General features: G+C 42.8%; 1 protein-coding gene across 1 annotated transcript in view; it reads right to left on the bottom strand.

Annotated features, from left to right (window-relative positions):
* The window catches only part of LOC122808199 (adaptin ear-binding coat-associated protein 1-like), a 477,147-nt gene that overhangs the window by 300,804 nt on the left and 158,883 nt on the right, over positions 1-17,460 (bottom strand). Inside the window, exon 3 of the mRNA XM_044079168.1 lies at positions 8,140-8,244. Coding sequence (XP_043935103.1) covers positions 8,140-8,244 — 105 coding nt within the window. The remainder of the gene's footprint in view (positions 1-8,139; positions 8,245-17,460) is intronic.

Raw genomic sequence — 17,460 nt, 5'->3', positions numbered from 1 at the left:
TTTTTTATCCCTCTTAGAAACTGCCTTAGCAGAGGATGAGAAAATACAGGTGGATCAGTGTTGTACTCTGCTGAAATAGCTGAAGCATGAATTTTTATGGATGAATAAAAAAGGCCATTATGGAGCATTTCAGCCAAGTATTCAAGGATATGTGGAATGCTCATCACTGTCGGATCCTGACCCTTTGCGGTGCTCCAGGTTCGAAATCTTTTCCATTTTGCTGAATATGCCTTTCTTGTGGAAGGCCGCCGAGCTTCCATGATGATATCCTTTACCCTCTTGGATAGCTTATCCTGTCGAGGAGTCAAGGTATTTTCCAGGCTGTCAGCTGCAAGGTTTTTAGGCTGGAGTGCAGAGTTTTGTAATTGTGCTGTGTCAGAAGAAGTGGCCATTGTGGTAGAGGCCACGGTTTCGTGCGTGACATGCTCTTTAACAGTGGGTACCAGTGTTGTCTTGGCCAGTCCGGAGCTATCAGAATCACTTTTGGTTGCTCTGTCCTGATCTTCAGTAAGACCTTGGTCATTAACGGAAGAGGTGGGAATGCATATACTGTTAGAGCATTCCAGCTGAAGGATAGGGTGTCCACTTTCCATGCTTGAGGATGGTATGTCCTTGTGCAGAATTTCTTCAGTTGATGGTTGTGGGGGGAGGCAAAAAGATCTATGTCCGGCCTTCCCCATGATTGTGCTATCTGAAGAAAAATGTCTGGATGCAACATCCATTCGTGTGGATCCATGGTGTTTCTGCTTAGGCTGTCCGCCAGTACATTGTCCTTTCCTGGTACGAACTGGAAATGCAGCTCTATATTGAGTTTTAGGGAAAGTTCCCAAAGATTCATTGCCAGCCTGCAAAGAGGGTAGGAATGGGTACCTCCTTGCTTGTTTATGTACCACATAACTGTGGTATTGTCTGTCTTTATTAGCAGGTGACCTTGATGCAGGAAATGTTCGAAGGCCTCGATTGAATGTATCACTGCCAGCATTTCCTTTTGGTTGATGTGCAGGCGCAATTCCTTTTGTGTCCATTGCCCTTGAATACATCTGCCCTTCATGTGCGCTCCCCATCCACGGTCTGAGGCGTCCGTTGTAATGGTTTGGCTGATATGTGGCTTGCTGAAAGGCAGACCCATGTTTGACTGGCTTGCTTGTGCCCACCACAGAAATTCCTTTTGAAGGCATGGAATGAGGGGGATCAAAGCTTCTAGGCTGTGACTGTGTTGAGACCATAGACTCATTAGGTACCACTGTAGTTTCCTCATATGCAGCCTTGCTTGTGGCATCAGAAGAATGCAAGATGCCATGAAACCCAGGGCCTGCAGGATTTTCCTTGCAGTCAGCTGGGTTTGTGTTGTCAGATTTCTGAAATAATCCGGTAATTGTTCTTGTTTTTCTTCTGTGCGAAAAGCCATTTGGGTGTTTGTATCCAGCTTTGCACCCAGAAAAATTATTCACTGGGATGGAACAAGTCTTGATTTCTGAATGTTGACTGTGTATCCCAAGGCCTGTAGTAGGCAGATGGCATAGTTCAAGTGCTTTACCAATGTTTGTTGGTTGTCCGCTTGTATAAGGCAGTCGTCCAGGTATGGGTATATTTGAATCCCCTGAAGTCTGCAATGTGCAATCACTAATGCCAGGCATTTCGTGAATACTCTGGGCGCAGTAGATAAGCCAAAGGGCAATACTGAGAATTGATAATGCTCTGAACCTGCAAGAAATCTGAGGTGTCTTCTGCAACTTTGTCTGATCGGGACATGCAGGTATGCCTCCTTGAGGTCTAGAGTTACCAGCCAGGACCCCTTGCCCAGCATGGGAAGGAGTTGCTGTAAGGTCAGCATTTTGAATTTTGGCACAATGAGATAAGTATTCAGTGCGGACAAATCCAGAATAGGCCTCCATTGCTTTTCTTTTCTTGGAACAAGGAATAGTCTGGAATAAAATCCTTGGCCTTGTTCTGTGTAAGGAATCTTTTCTATTGCCTTCATTTGTAGTAGTTTGGAAATTTGCTTGAAAGCCTCTGCCCTTTGATTTGGTGGCAGGTTTGGCATGCCTTGTCTTTTTGGTAATGTATGAAAATGGAATCTGTATCCTTTGTCTATTATTTGCAGTATCCATTTGTCCTTTGAATACTGTGCCAATTTTCTGAGAATAAAGATAGCTTTCCGCCCAAAGGTGCTTCCAATTGAGCCAAGGTGCTTCCAATTGAGCCCTGGTTGGCGGAGTCAAAGTCAAGTCATTGAGTTTGTCCTTGCGCAGTAGTTGTAGGTCCTGCACTACCTCTCTGGTTAGGAGGCTGCCATCGACGTCCTCTGTAGGAGCCTCGAGCTTGCCCTCTACCTCTGGCACGCCTGTTTTTGCCTCTTTGAAATCTGTCTGCATCTGGAAAGGACCAATTCTTAGAAGGCCAATTTCTGCTGAATCTTGGTGGTTGGACCTGGAGAAAATCTTTGACTGTTTGTACTGATTTAGCCTTTTCCTCAAATTTCTTTAAGACCTCTTGAGCCGTGGAACCAAATAACTTTTGTTTTTCCAGTGGTGCATCCAGAAGCTTTGCTTTAACATGATCTGGCAGTGTTTGTTCCTTCAGCCAAGCATGTCTACGTATGACTGCACCTGTCATTGCTGACCTACATGAAGCTTCCAATGCATCATAACCACACTGTAAGAAATGGTTGCTAACCTGCTGAGAGTTATGCACCAGATCCTGAAGCGCCTTGCGGTCTAGGGGTTCAGGCGAGAATAGTTTTTTTATGCAATTCATCTAACAGATACTCTTGATACTGTATCATATGGAATTGACAATTTAATGCTCTCATAGAAAGAGTGGAAGTAGTATACACTTTTTTACCCCATCTCTCTAAAGCCCTGGATTCCCTTTCAGAAGGAAGTGGATTCCTGGCAGTGGTGGTTGTAACCCCTTTAGGGCCCTGGGAAATAGTTTCTGGGTCAGCAGAGTGGCCCTTGTAAAGGTATAGATGTGAGTCCGGGACCCTGTAGTACCTGTCAGGTTTGACAGGAGCCGGAGGAATGGAGTCAGGGGAAATACTGAGTACACATCTTCTATAATATTTAAAACAGGAGGAATAGCCAAAGGTCTATGCTGAGGTAAATGTAAAACAGTCCTTAACCTCTTCCTGGAATCAGAGAATTCCTGGCCTTGCCATTTGAAATGCTTTCTCATGGAGTGAAGGGTCTCCCCAAAGGAAAACTCTTCGGGGGGGGGGGAGGCCGAGGGAATAGATTCCTCTGCATCAGAATCCTCGTAGGCCGGAAGGGCCTCCTCCTGGTAGTCTGAAAGGGCAGAGTCATCTGAGGCCTCATCAGAAGACTGGGGATCTCTCTGCTCAACCCTGGGCCTTTTGCCTGGAGATGGTTGAGAGCCCCATGTCTGGATGTGGCCGAGAGCCCCTGATTAAGGAAATAAGGTCTTCAGCCAAACTTAAAATTTGTGAACCGGTAGTGGATCCCTGAGGAATAGCCTTGGGAGGGAGAGATTTTGGCTGTTTTAGCAGCTTTAGCCCGTGTAAAGGCCTTAATTGACATGGATACAGGAGGCCTGGCTGCCCCACGTGTTGGAGTAGTTTTATCAACAGAAATGGTATCGGATATTTCCTGAGCACCGGTTTCAGACGGAGATTCTATGACCGACCCAGTGATGGCCTCCGGTACCGACGTTACCGGCTGTGCGGTGTCGTCGGTCGGAAGCGGTAGAGATTCGGCTTCAGTAGAGACAGACACTCTGGGTAGGCCTAGGCGTGGAGTCGGACGAAACCGCGGACCGCATGTGTTGGTCCTTATCCTTTCATTTTGTGGGTAAATGAGCTGTCGGAAGCTCTGACGGCATGATATAACAGAAATTTTCCCCAAAAAATTCCTCTGCAAACTCTGCCTGACGCCTAAGAGTGCTTTCATTGAAGGAAGCACAGGCTGAACAGGCCGAGACGTCGTGGTCTGGGCCTAGGCAGGGTAAGCAGTAAGAGTGGAAATCCTTATGAGGTATTTGTTTCCCACAAGATAAACAATTATTAACTTTAACCGTTTGATCTGACATCGGCTGAGGCAAGAAAGAGTCCCCAACGGGGTACTTAGCTTTTTTGAAGACTTTGGTAGCTGAAATCACAGGAGCTGGCCGACCAGCACTTGCGAACTGCTTCTGCTTCGGGCACTTCGCGGCAAGAAAGACGGAGGAAGATGGCGTCGGCTGACGCTTTTATACCCCAGGTGCTCTGACGTCGGGGAAAAGGGCGACATCAGCCGACGCCGGACCCAGACTTTGGAATCCGGCCGACCGAAGGGCTGCCTGAGACAGGACAACCCATATGTAAGGACTGCAGATGCATCCTTGAAGGACATCTGGGAAACTTCACATCCTGTTTTTTGATAAGTGCCATGTGATCCAACATCCACCTAAGCTACCACAAACTCATACAGGTGATACCACAATTTAACATCTTACTCAAAAGGACAGCACACTCAAGAATGCAACATCCCCCTCACCTGGCACTGCAGTCTCCTTCTTTTGGCTTTTTCCCGGTTAGGGGTCGCCACAGCGGATCACCTGTCCGCTCATGATTGGCAGTGGAGTTTTATGGTGTCGAGTTGCCAGCCCGGCACCTTCCACAGAAGGTGCACACATGCACACACTCACACCTAGGGCCAATTTAGAGTGCTCAATCCACCTACTGCATGTCTTTGGGATGTGGGAGGAAACCGGAGCACCTGAAGGAAACCCACGCAGCCACAGGGAGGACATGCAGACTCCACACAGAAGGCACCCCAGCAGAGAATCGAACCGGAGAACCTCTTCCTGCGAGGCGGCAACGCTAACCGCTGCACCACCGTGGCCGCCCTTATCTGGCACTGCAGTCTCAGTATTGAAAAATTAATCCAAGTACATGTTGCACATCTTCCAACAGCAAAGGAGTTTGCTTCCTATTAAGCCAGTGAAGTTGCCCGTCCAAGCAGTTTGTCTTATATTATTCATAAGGAATGTGGAAAGCTGTACAAAAGAAGGAATTAAAAATATATGTATAAGAAAGGAAAAAAGCTTTAAATCCAAAGAGAAAAAGTAAACAGAACTGCCATAACCAACAGTCAAAAAAGACAGAGGCTCTTCAAGCTGGGTTTGCAAGACAAACCTATCATACAGCAAAAATTTCCCAAAAGAAAATCCACATGCCCATAAGGAACACCCCTAACAATTTCTTCAAATATGAAAGACCAAAGAAACCAGACAGCTATAATGATTGATCAATATTTGATCACGATACTCAAGATTTTGGCATTTAGGAAGGGTTTACGGATACCGAGAAAAAAATGCTCAAGTCCTCTCCGAAATGCTTAGTATGAAGTTAAAGTTAATTTACATGTATTCACATTTACTGGGGTTGCCTTACTGGGTTAAGTCCACTTTCAATGGGGAACCAAAGGAAAAAGAAAAAAATTTTGGACATATTAACAATTTGTGACAGTGATGAGTACAAACACTCCTACCCACAATCAATAGACACTGTAGAAAAGTTGTGGAAAAATATCTACTCAGTTGACCATGGCAAATAAAATAGTATGTAAAACATCAATAATATTAACATAATAATATTAACATAATGCAGACGTTGATGGTAGTGCAATAGAGGCAGTAAAGAAATTTAAGATAAAAGTTGTTATAGAATTGTGCAACTCAAACAAGTTGACTGAAAATATACTGCACTTAAGTTATTACACAATTATGGAAACCAAGTTGCTTGCTGAAAAGCTCTTTACAAACATTAAATCAGTCTTGTTTCAATTTGAAAACAGTTCAGGTTTGGGTCAGTCTCTTGTCAATTGTCTTAGGTGTGGTGGCATATCAATTAGGTCCTCAGATGATTTTAAGTGTTCTTCTTGGTTTATAGCAGTGGAATACACAATTTAGTGTTTTGCATTTGCCATTACTTTAGGTCGGGGTCTATGCAGTCTGTTTAGAACAGTGCAAGTGTGAGGTCCATGTGTGGTGACAAATTTAGCAGTTTTATAGTTTAGCATGCACTGACAAAGTTGCCAATTACAGAAAACCTGTAAATTATCTTGGACAAAAGTAGCAGACTCTCCAAGGTAGATTTAGCAGGAGGAGATAAGATATGGAAAAGGCCGCTTAGGCCTAGTTTGTGCACGTCTTGAACCAGGACATTTGAGAGACATGAAAGAAAATCTGTTTTTGATTTGATACTTAACTACAGTGATCTACAGTTTTAATTTAAATTTACTGTAACAGAGAGGGAGAACAAAGCACAGTGAAGGTAGCCTATGCTCAATTTTGGTCTTTTTCATTCAAGATAACTTTAAAGCACTTTAACCAGGTAAGTGATAGTGATGAGCTTATACAGTATCACATATTCACAGTTTCTGTAGAGAAGGTTGAGGCACTACAATGGACAGCAATCAGCACACTGTAAGAGTTTAAGTTTTAGTGTAAAGGAGAATACACTCAGAGAAATGGTCCACGAACATACCCTTGTTGGGCTCCAATGTTTTGGCCTGAGATTTTGGGAACCGTTGTACCACGTTGCATTTTGCACTCTCTTGCTCTCTCTTCTCCAGTAAATAACTAGTTAACCATTTGAAAACAGTGTCACTACAACCTATTTCCTGCAGATTAGGTAGCAGGATTAAGTGGCCAACTGTGTTCATAGGTTCATACTAGGCTATCTGCCCAAGGGCATTTATAAGCCTAGCCCATAGTTATGTGGCTTTCGCCACCCCTTTAGTTTGAATAAAACTATGCCTATTATTGTGTTAAATGTTTAGGAGAAAAGGGAAGTTACCAGTTTCTTCTTTGGCTTCAGCTGCAATGAAATTCTGCACATCTGCAAATGTTGTTTCAGAACTAGGAGCAGGACAGAAACCATTCTGTGATCTAGCAAGTTTGTTAGGACTGTGAAGGTAGTTAGCAAGTTGTGTGTGAACAATTCTTTCAAGGATTTTGGATAAGGGCAAGGAAGGTAAATAAGCAATAGTTAAGTAGTTTGGTTTTATCTCCAACTTTGAAGTGGGATTAGTGAGATTAGTTTAGCAACATTTCCAAATGTCCTTCCTTGAGGACTATGTTTAGGAGGAATGTTACATGGTAAGCAATGGTGTTTGCAAACAGTCTTCAAGTGGATAGAAGGTTATCCAAGATAAACCATACAAGTTTTAGTTACTGGACAAATTTACTTTTTTCCTTTCTTGTGAAACTGGAACAAACTTGTAGCAGAAGCTGGTCCATATTAGCATCCGTTTGACACACTCGTCCCTGATGATCAGCATTTCAGCTTTGAAGTTATCCTAGACAAATTCTTACTATCCAAAAGATGGTCAAAAACTGGATTTTTCACCCAATGTGTTGAAGGACTTGAAATTATTTGCAAAAGCATCTGTGGTCCTCTGTCATGACTTGGGTAGACAGAGTTAGTCTCCTATTTCAGTATCCCCCATCAGCTTTTAAAGGGGATTCCAGAAGGCTGACGGATTGTTGTTTGCTGGTATTATTCTTTTGCTACTTTTACTTGTTTTTGGCACCTACTTGAGGTCTTTGTAAATAAGGAGGAAGATTTTGGTGGATTTCTAAGCAGAGACTCTGGTTTTCATAAACTTTCTTGTACAGGTGTACAAACAAGAGAGTGCGATGTGTTTTTGACCATCTTTTGGATAGTAAGAATTTGTCTAGGATAACTTCAAAGCTGAAATGCTGATCATCAGGGACGAGTGTGTCAAACGGATGCTAATATGGACCAGCTTCTGCTACAAGTTTGTTCCAGTTTCACAAGAGTAATTTTATTTGGTAGGGAAAGGTTAGTTTCACCACATGGTATGCAACAAGCTATGGCTGATGTAGTCCTTGGGAAGACTGCCACTTACTTTCTAGTGTTCTGAAAGTTCAATCTAGGATATTTTTCATGCCAGCTCTAGATAGGCTCCCTATACACTGGGAATAACTTAGTGTTGAATGTTATACTCAAGTCAGATAAGCAGGGGATGCTTAAGTTTCCGAGGAGTACCCTCCCTCCCTCAATGTGGTAATCAGCTGGGGAAACAAATGATAAATTAAAAGATGTCAGTCTGTTATTTCACTCATCCCAACACGGACTTTAAACTAGTCTTCATGCACAAGGGCAGTCCTCACCATTTCCATCTTGAATACGCAGAACAAAGTACCGGCTGGAGTCTGTTACTGTCTCCACAGCAATGCCTGGGTACTGATCTACAGGAGCCTGGGCAAACAGTTCACCTACAATTCAAAAGAGAAGGCCAGGTGTTACTCCCAAGTCAACACACAGGTAAACTAGCAAATGCTCTCAATTGCAAAAAGAGGCTGCTTCTACCAGTATGAAGAATGTACACAAACACTGAAGTAATAATGCACATTTACAGAACAACAAGTTTTGGGAGAGATTCACAACTGCATTTATTTCAGGTTTAAGCTACAGGCATTCAGGCAATTACAATAATTTCTGTAAGTGATCCAATATACATGTTACGAAAAAGACAGACTTTACTCAGGAGTTACACATACATATAATGACTTGTTTCAGAATATTTTAAAAACATTTAGTCAATCACTTCTGAATTTTAGAATGACAAGTAAAACTGGACACAGGATAAAAGAATTTTCAGATAATGACAAACTCCATATATACCAAAACCAACATGAAAAACCTAGACTGAAATGATATTTACTGAGAAATTGAAGTAAAAATAACTCCTCAAACCCATGAATTAACAAAACAATTACTAGTCCATGCTACATAGTTACTTTTTATTCTAGAAACTACAAGTTCCGTGCAGAGTGTGTGTGTGAGAGAGAGTGCGAGAGAGAGTGCGAGAGAGAGTCGCGAGAGAGAGTCAGAGAGAGTCGCGAGAGAGAGAGTCAGAGAGAGTCGCGAGAGAGAGAGAGAGTCGAGAGAGAGTGCGAGAGAGAGTGCGAGTAGGGGGGGGGGCATCCAGAGCTGAAAACAGCAAAGTACAGTTTTGTACCTACCATAAATGTAGATGTTCGAAGATCCACATTGCTGCAGTCCTTACACTTGGGTAGTCCGCTGTCCTCGGTCGGCCCGAATATCAAAGTATAAGGCTGACGTCGGTCAAGGCGCATTTGACTGACATCAGGACGTCAGGGTACAAATGCGCATGACCGACGTCATATCCTCAGTCTTTTCTTGCCCCAGATGTCAGAAGACCCCAAAAATAAAGGTCAAAACCAAAAGATAGCAAACAACCAACCAACCACCCTTGCACTAACTATATGTACAAAATATACAATATACACAATATGTACAACCCAACCCACACAACCACCTCTAACTGCAGAGGGAAGGAGGGAGGGAATTGGACTGCAGCAATGTGGATCTTCGAACATCTACATTTATGGTAGGTACAAAACTGTACTATGTTCTTCATCTCACATTGCTGCAGTCCTTACACTTGGGTAGAATCCCAAAGCAGAGGTAAGGGAGGATGGCTAACTACAAGGAAGCAGGAGCTGCCAACATGCCCTGCAAAACAGCAGTGGCAAAACCAGCCCTGGATTTAGAGTAAAGTGGCAGGTGATAATGCCTAGAGAAAGTATGCACTGAACTCCAAGTAGCTGCCTCCAAAATATCCTTGGTTGCCACACCCCTCAAAAAAGCTGTTGAAGTGGCAGTAGCCCTAGTGGAATGAGGCCTAATCCCAGCTGGAACCTCCTTGCCATGATGGGAATAACAGAAAGCAATGCAAAACCCAATCCACTTAGAAATAGTTTGTTTAGACACAGGCTTGCCCTGAGAACTCAAAGCAAAAGAAACAAACAACTGCTGAGACTGCCTGAACCCTTTAATTCTGTCCAAATAATAACGCAACTGCCTGTGTACATCTAAAGTGTGCAAAATCTTTTCCCCTTTATTTTGGGGATTTGCATAAAAAGTAGGCAAATGAATAGTTTGGTTTAAAGCCACACTAGAAACCACCTTGGGCATAAAGGAAGGATTAGTACGTAATGATACCCTATCCTTATGGAAAATCAAGAAAGGCTCAACTGCCATAAGGGCCTGCAATTCAGAAACCCTTCTTGCAGAGGTAATTGCCAACAAAAAAGCAGTCTTCCATGATAAATATTTCAACTCAGAAGAAGCTGCAGGCTCAAAAGGTTGTAGAGTGAGTTTCTCCAACACAAAATTGAGATCCCAAGCAGGAGTAGGAGCTCTTCGTGGGGTCTTATATTCTTTGCCCCTCTAAGAAATTGCTTGAACAAAGGATGAGAAAACAATGGTGGGACACAATCATAGTGAGCCGAAATTGCTGCAGCATGAACCTTAATAGAAGAGAAAGACAAACCTTTGTCCAGTAACTCAGTAAGATATTGAAGAGCCACACTCAAATTAGGCTCAGAAACATCAAAATCTTTTGCTGCACTCCAAAATAAAAATCTCTTCCATTTATCTGCGTACACTTTCCTTGTACTAGGCCTTCTAGCTTCCAAAATCACATTCAAAACTTGTTGTGGAAGTTGAGACCCTCTATGGCTCAAAACAGAATATGCCAGGCTGTTAGGTGAAGTGCGTGAAGTTTGACATTCAGCAAATGGCTGTCCTCCTGTGACAACAGGTGTGGAATCAAAGGCAAAGGCCATGGAGGCTTCCGTACCAGACTTCTCAGTAATGGGTACCAGTGCTGTCGAGGCCAATCTGGAGCTATTAAAATCATCCTTAGCTTGTCCTGTCTGACCTTTAGAAGTACCTTTGGGAGGAGAGGCAGAGGAGGAAAGGCATACACATGAAGATTGCTCCAACTGAAAGAAAGAGCATCCACTTTCCAAGCTGTGTGATGAAACCTTTTTGTGCAAAACTTTGGCAGCTGATGGTTTAGTGGAGAAGCGAACAGATCTATGTCTGGAGTTCCCCATGACACTGTCAATTTCTGAAATACATGAGGATCCAATTTCCACTCGTGGGGATCCATAATTCGTCTGCTCAACACATCTGCTAAGGAGTTCTGTGCTCCTGGCAGAAACCTTGCCTGAAGATTGAGCTGTAAACAGAGCAGTCTCCCACAAAATCATTGCTTGCCTGCATAGAGGATAAGAATGCGTTCCCCCTTGCTTGTTGATGTACCACATTGACAGTTGTGTTGTCTGTTAGAATCAACACCTGCCCTGGAAGAAGTAAATTCTTGAAAGCTATTAATGCAAACTGGACTGCTAACATCTCCTTCAGGTTGATATGTAGATGTTGTAGTCTGGCAGGCCACTTGTCTTGTATCCACTTTCCATTTAGATGAGCTCCCCAAGCTTTGTCTGAGGCATCTGTCGTTAAAATCTGACTCGCCTCTGGCCGGGTCACAGAGAGTCCCTTGTTTAGGTGACATTCCTGAGCCCACCACAAAAATTCCTTTTGAATGCAAGGTATTATTTGAATGACAGTGTCTAGATCCTGGCAGTGGTGTCCATACATTTTTGAGATACCATTGCAGCTTCCTCATATGCAGTTTGGCATTGGGAAGCACCAGAATACAAGATGCCATGAACCCTAAGGCTTGAAGGACTGTCCTTGCAGTCAGCCCGGACTGATGAGATAGCTGATGGAAGTAAAGGGATAGACTCTTTTGTTTGTCCGGGGTTAAAAAGGCCATCTGGGATGCTGTATTCAGTCTCACACCCAGAAAGCACATGTCCTGAGAGGGTACTAGACTGGACTTTATTTCGTTCACAGAATACCCCAGGCATCTCAGCACTGCTATCACATATTCCAAATGATGAAGAAGCTCTTCCCTTCCTTGAGCCAGAATCAGGCAGTCGTCCAAATAAGGACAGATCTGTATTCCTTTTAGCCTGAAGAAAGCTATCACTGGAGCCAGAACTTTCGTGAATACTCTGGGCGCAGTAGATAAGCCAAAGGGCAATGCAGAGAACTGATAGTGAGAAGTCCCAGCTCGAAAACGCAGATACTTCCTGCAACTTAGTCTGATAGGAACATGAAGGTAAGCCTCCTTTAGATCCAAAGTTACCATCCAATGATCTTTGCCCAGCAGAGGTAAAAGCTGCTGTAACGTCAACATTTTGAACTTGGGAATGTCCAGATAAGTGTTGAGGGTAGATAAATCCAAAATTGGTCTCCACGTGTTCCCCTTCTTTGGTACTAGGAACAGGCGAGAATAAACTCCTAGGCCCACTTCTGGCATAGGGACCGGCTGTATGGCCCCTATTTGGAGTAACAGAGAAACTTGCTTGTGAGCCTCTATTCTTTGTTGAGGAGGAATGTCTGGCATGCCTTTGAAAGGAGGCAAGGTATGGAAATAAAACCTGTAACCGTGGTGTATGATATCCAATACCCATCTGTCTTGGGTAATTAAACTCCAATTTTCTTTGAAAAGTGCCAACCTTCCTCCCAAAGGTGCTGCCAGACAAGAAGGCTCTGGCAGCTGAAAAGGTAGGTCATTGGGTCTGTTTACGAAAGGACTGACCCCTGCCCTCACCCGAAGACTGTGCAGGAGAACTCCTGTTCTAGGCCTGAAAGAGCCCTGAGCTCTGCCCCTACCACGTCTAGATCTACCCCTAGACTGGGAATCATAAGAAGGATACGTCCACCCCTTAGTAGGCCAATTTCTACTAAACTTTGGAGGCTGGACCTGCAAAAAATCTTTAACAGTCTGCATAGACTTAGCCTTGTCTTCCATTTTCTTTAAAACTGCCTCAACAGGAGGACCAAACAACACATCAGATTGTAAAGGAGCATCTAAAATCCTTGTTTTAACATGTTCAGACAAATTTTGATCCCTTAGCCAGGCGTGCCTGCGAAGAACTGACCCAGTGGCAGCCACCCTAGACGAGGCCTGTACAGCATCAAAACCACATTGCAAAGAATGCTTACCCACCTGTTCAGAAACATGCACTAAATCTTGCAACTCTTTACAATCAATACCTACTGCCAGAGCATCAACCTTAGACTTTAATTGTGAAAGGAGATAGTTCTGGTATTTCAACATGTGAAACTGGCAATTCAAAGCCCTCATAGCAAGAGTGGAAGAAGTATAAACTTTCTTTCCCCATCTATCCAAGGCCCTAGCCTCTTTGTCTGCAGGAACCGGATTCTTAACAACAGAAGCCTTAACACCTTTAGGCCCCTGACTAACAGTTTCTGGGTCAGCCCTAGAACTCTTAAAAAGATACTTATGAGCTTCAGGCACCCTGTAATACCTATCCGGCTTAACAGGAGCAGGAGGCAAAGAATCAGGATTAAGAGAAGCCTCTGTAAAAACATCTTCTACTACATCCAAAACAGGAGGTATAGCCAAAGGCCTATGCTGGGGTAAAAACAAAAATTCCCTAAGCCTTTTCCTGGAATCAGAGAAGTCCTGACCTTCCCACTTAAAATGCTCCCTCATGGAATGAAGAGTTTCTGAAAAAGAAAAATCCTCAGGAGGAGACGCAGGAGTAGAATCATCCACATCAGAATCAGAATAAGGAGAGTACTCCTGCAAGTCTTCAGCCGAAGACTCTGAAACATCCGAAGCCTGCTCAAAACCCCCCAGCTCAGGCTCCAACCTAGGTCTCTTATCAGGAGGGGGCATAGAACCCCTAATTAAAGTAATCAAATCTTCTGCCATTTTAAGCATATGCTTCTTGGGCACAGTACCTGAAGAGCTAGGAGTAACACCAACTGAAGCCAAACCTGGCCTGCCCCTGGGAGAAGCCTTTGAAACAGAAGGAGAGGGCCTAGCCACCCTAGGAAGGGAGGGGAGTATAGTAACCTGAGAAGCCCCCTCAGCCGGACTTGCCTCCTGAGAGGCCACATCTTGCAATAATAAGGTCTCACCCTGGGAACACAAAGAAACCTCCGGCGGAGCCACCGGCTCCACCGACACCTCTAAAGAACCGGCGTCCGGTACAGACGGTTCTTCTAGCCTAGGCTTAACTGCCTTGTCCTTGCGCTTCTTCGAAGCGGGCGTCGGAGCATCCGACGGCATTTTATAATTACACCGCTTCCCAAAGACTAACCTTGCACAATCCAACCTTCTCTTTATAGTGCGTTTATTAAATCTAGCACAAGAGCGACAGCCAACAACGTCGTGCTCAGGCCCTAAGCAAGGAATACACAAAGTATGATAATCTCTATGCGGTATCTGTTTCCCACAAGAAATGCAATTATTGACTTTTTCTGACATCCGGTAAATCACTGAGGCAAGAAAAAACTAAAATATTCCCCAACGGGGTACTTAGCCAACTTTGAACTCTGTCTGAAACTTCGAAATCGAAAAATCTCAGAATGCCAACCGGCACTTGCAATGCTGCTTCTGCATCGGACCATGCGGCAAAAAAGGCTGAGGATATGACGTCGGTCATGCGCATTTGTACCCTGACGTCCTGATGTCAGTCAAATGCGCCTTGACCGACGTCAGCCTTATACTTTGATATTCGGGCCGACCGAGGACAGCGGACTACCCAAGTGTAAGGACTGCAGCAATGTGAGATGAAGAACATCCACAGTTATATTTACAAATTCCTCTAAATGATGTGATTTGAGAGTTTTTGATGAAAACATCAAAAGTGATGTGATTTGAGAGTTTTTGATCAAAACATCAAAAGGCCGCATTAAAAGGTTATACTTGCTTGGTTAAATGTACATCCATAAAGTTGGAAGCTATTGGTGCCTTTTCTATCAGATGTTCCAAATACAGTAATTACGACCATGTGTCATGGAGTCTTGCTCAGTAGAGGCTATATAGCAAATGCAAACTCTCCCTCAGGTTGGGGGGGGGGGGGATTAGAGATGGCTGCTTGTACAAACTGGATCAAAGTAGACACATTTTCCAGCAAGAGGAAGTCATAGCTGGCATTCAGAAAGGATTTATTCATCTGATTTAGGAACTTTATCTTGGAAAGTTACTGGGCCAAACTCTTCTGATTTACAGACTATTCTACTGCTGAGGCTTTCCCTTGCGGAGTCCTCAGCATAAAGAGAAGTCTCCCAGGTAGGTCTACATTCTAACGTGGTAGTCCAAGGGAGTTGGTAATGTTATCAAACCAAGAAAGTTAAGGTGAAGACTGGCGGGTGCAATTTTAGATTTGAAGGTGTGGCTAATAAATACAAACTGCAATTAAACCGTTTGTTAGGAAATTCCTCTAAATATATTACCTTCTTAGTATCATCCCACGGTTAAGTGCGTACAACTGGAGTTTTTTTTTTATATTAATCAAATACAACAATTAAAAAGCAAATATTACAACACATTCTCATGAACTCACCCTTTCTCCTCCATTTACACTACACCATCTCTCACCCACAGTAAAACTCCACTCTCAGCCTTAACATCGGAGTCTCACATAACTACCAACTTAAAAAGGCCTTAGGCTTTGTAGAAATTACTGTTACAGTGTACACTAAGACTACTTACTAAACAGTTTGTTAACTTGTGGAATGTCTTTTTAGCAAATGTTGTATATTTATACTCAACTGTATTAATGCTGAAGCTTTTTCTCCCAGGGCTCTGCTAAAATGGGCAATATGCACAGACTATCCAAGTCAATAAGTGAAAGTAAAATCCTCCTTTCATTTTCAGCTTCCAGCAAAGGAAGCTCAAACCAACATTACGCTGAGAATTACACAACAGAACCAAAAAAGTATATCAGTGCAAGTGCTTGCAAACTGCACAAACCAAATAAAGCAGCTAGCACTGAAGGAAGGCTTGACAACTCACAAGCATGCTTTATTAAGCGAATTCAGGAACAAATGCAGGAATAATTCACACAGCATTTCCGTCAGTTAAAAACAGACCATCAGATAAAGCAAGTGAAATGGTGCTACTTGTTAAGTACTAAACCTCATTTTGATCAACCAATATGAAAATTAGTGTCATTCAAAAAATTAAAACATATATACCCCTATGATAAAATGCTTTAAAAACCTTAATATGTTCCATAAAAATGACATTAAAAACTTGTTCTATAAAAAATGTTAAATAAAGTGTCTCAGAAGTTTCAACTTTATATATTAAAAAAAATAAAATCTAGGTGAAACCTAAACCTTGTCACCACAATAAACAGAATCTGCTGGAGGGATAGATTCCTGTCCCAGAGACTTCCCATACTCTGGAACAGACTATGTCAAACAGAGCTCCTCATTAGCACTCAAGAAAAATCTTGATGATTGGATGGGAAATGGGAAATTCACCCCGGGGATCACTTCTGTGGCTCTGCTCGACAGGGGCACAGGAAAATAATTTTCTTGGGTGGCGAAAGCCAGGGTACATTTTTTGGCTAGGCTTGTATGGGCCATAGGGCTGATAGCCTAGTACCTACCTATGAAATCCTTTCAGCCAAAATTTATACCATCTAGTGTCATATAGATGTAATTGCATTTGTACTATTTTATAGTTTTGCAGCTCTCTGTTTTAACACTGACAATGGAAATATCGTCATTCAGTCCTGCAGGCTTGTTTGCCCCAAGTACAATCTGCCAATACAACTCCTTGAATTCTATGGTCGTTTCCCAAAGGCCACCCCTACCATCCTTGGGTATGCATTCAAGGACTAAAAATCCGTATGCAGCTTGATTACATTCCAAGGAGTGCTTATAAAGTGAATTGAGTTTTTTTTTATTACGCATGTTATAGCAGTGTTCATAAACTCTCCTCTAAGTGTCTGCTCAGTCTTACCTGGTTTACACTGAGTTAAATACACAACTTCTGAGGTGTTGCAGTTGGAATAAACCTTACCTTCTACGAACCTATTAAGACTAATAAATATTTTTTTCTTTGTTAGAAATATACTGGCACTGTTGACATATACCCCACTTAAAAGTGCCTTTTTAATCATGTCGTTTCTTCCCTTAGCCAAACTTTGATTTTTCCAAAACATTTTTCATATTTTATCCTTGCCTGAAAATTATGCCCACTGCCTTATTATGCAGTTTACTGATGTCAGTCAACCTTATGAATTTGTCCCATTCACTTAAAACTATTTTTCTGATGAGATTGGTGTCACCATATATACTCTGCAACAAAAGCGCTTTGGTAATGGCTGACTCTCATTTTTGGGTGAATTAGAAGCCTCACCCCCTTCCAATATTCTTAACTAAAATAGGGGCATATTTCACAGTCCTCTGCTTAATAACTTCTAATTTATTTGATCAGGGTTTTGGGGTATCCATGTTCCAGGAACATTTTCTAACAATGCAAGTTCGATTTCAAAATCTGTATCCAGTGAGCACATTCTATTGGCCCTTACCATTTGTCCTTTGATTATACCCCTCTTCTGGTGCACAGGATGTACACTTGAGAAATAAGAGAAAGGAGTTGGAAAAAAGTTTTTCCTATGAATGATGGACAAACTTATTATACAGTTTGTGTACATAAACAATCGACTTTGTCTGTACTAATGTCATATGTGAACCTCAAAGTTGGTCGTATTCTGGATGTAATCAATAAATTCAAGTAACTTCTCCCTTGTCTTCATCCAAAAGGCAGATATCAT

Source organism: Protopterus annectens, chromosome 8.part0, assembly GCF_019279795.1.
Source record: "Protopterus annectens isolate FY-2018-M chromosome 8.part0, PAN1.0, whole genome shotgun sequence".
Lineage (NCBI taxonomy): Eukaryota > Metazoa > Chordata > Ceratodontiformes > Protopteridae > Protopterus > Protopterus annectens.
Note: the sequence above shows the minus strand (reverse complement) of the source record. Positions and strands in the feature narration are given on the sequence as shown.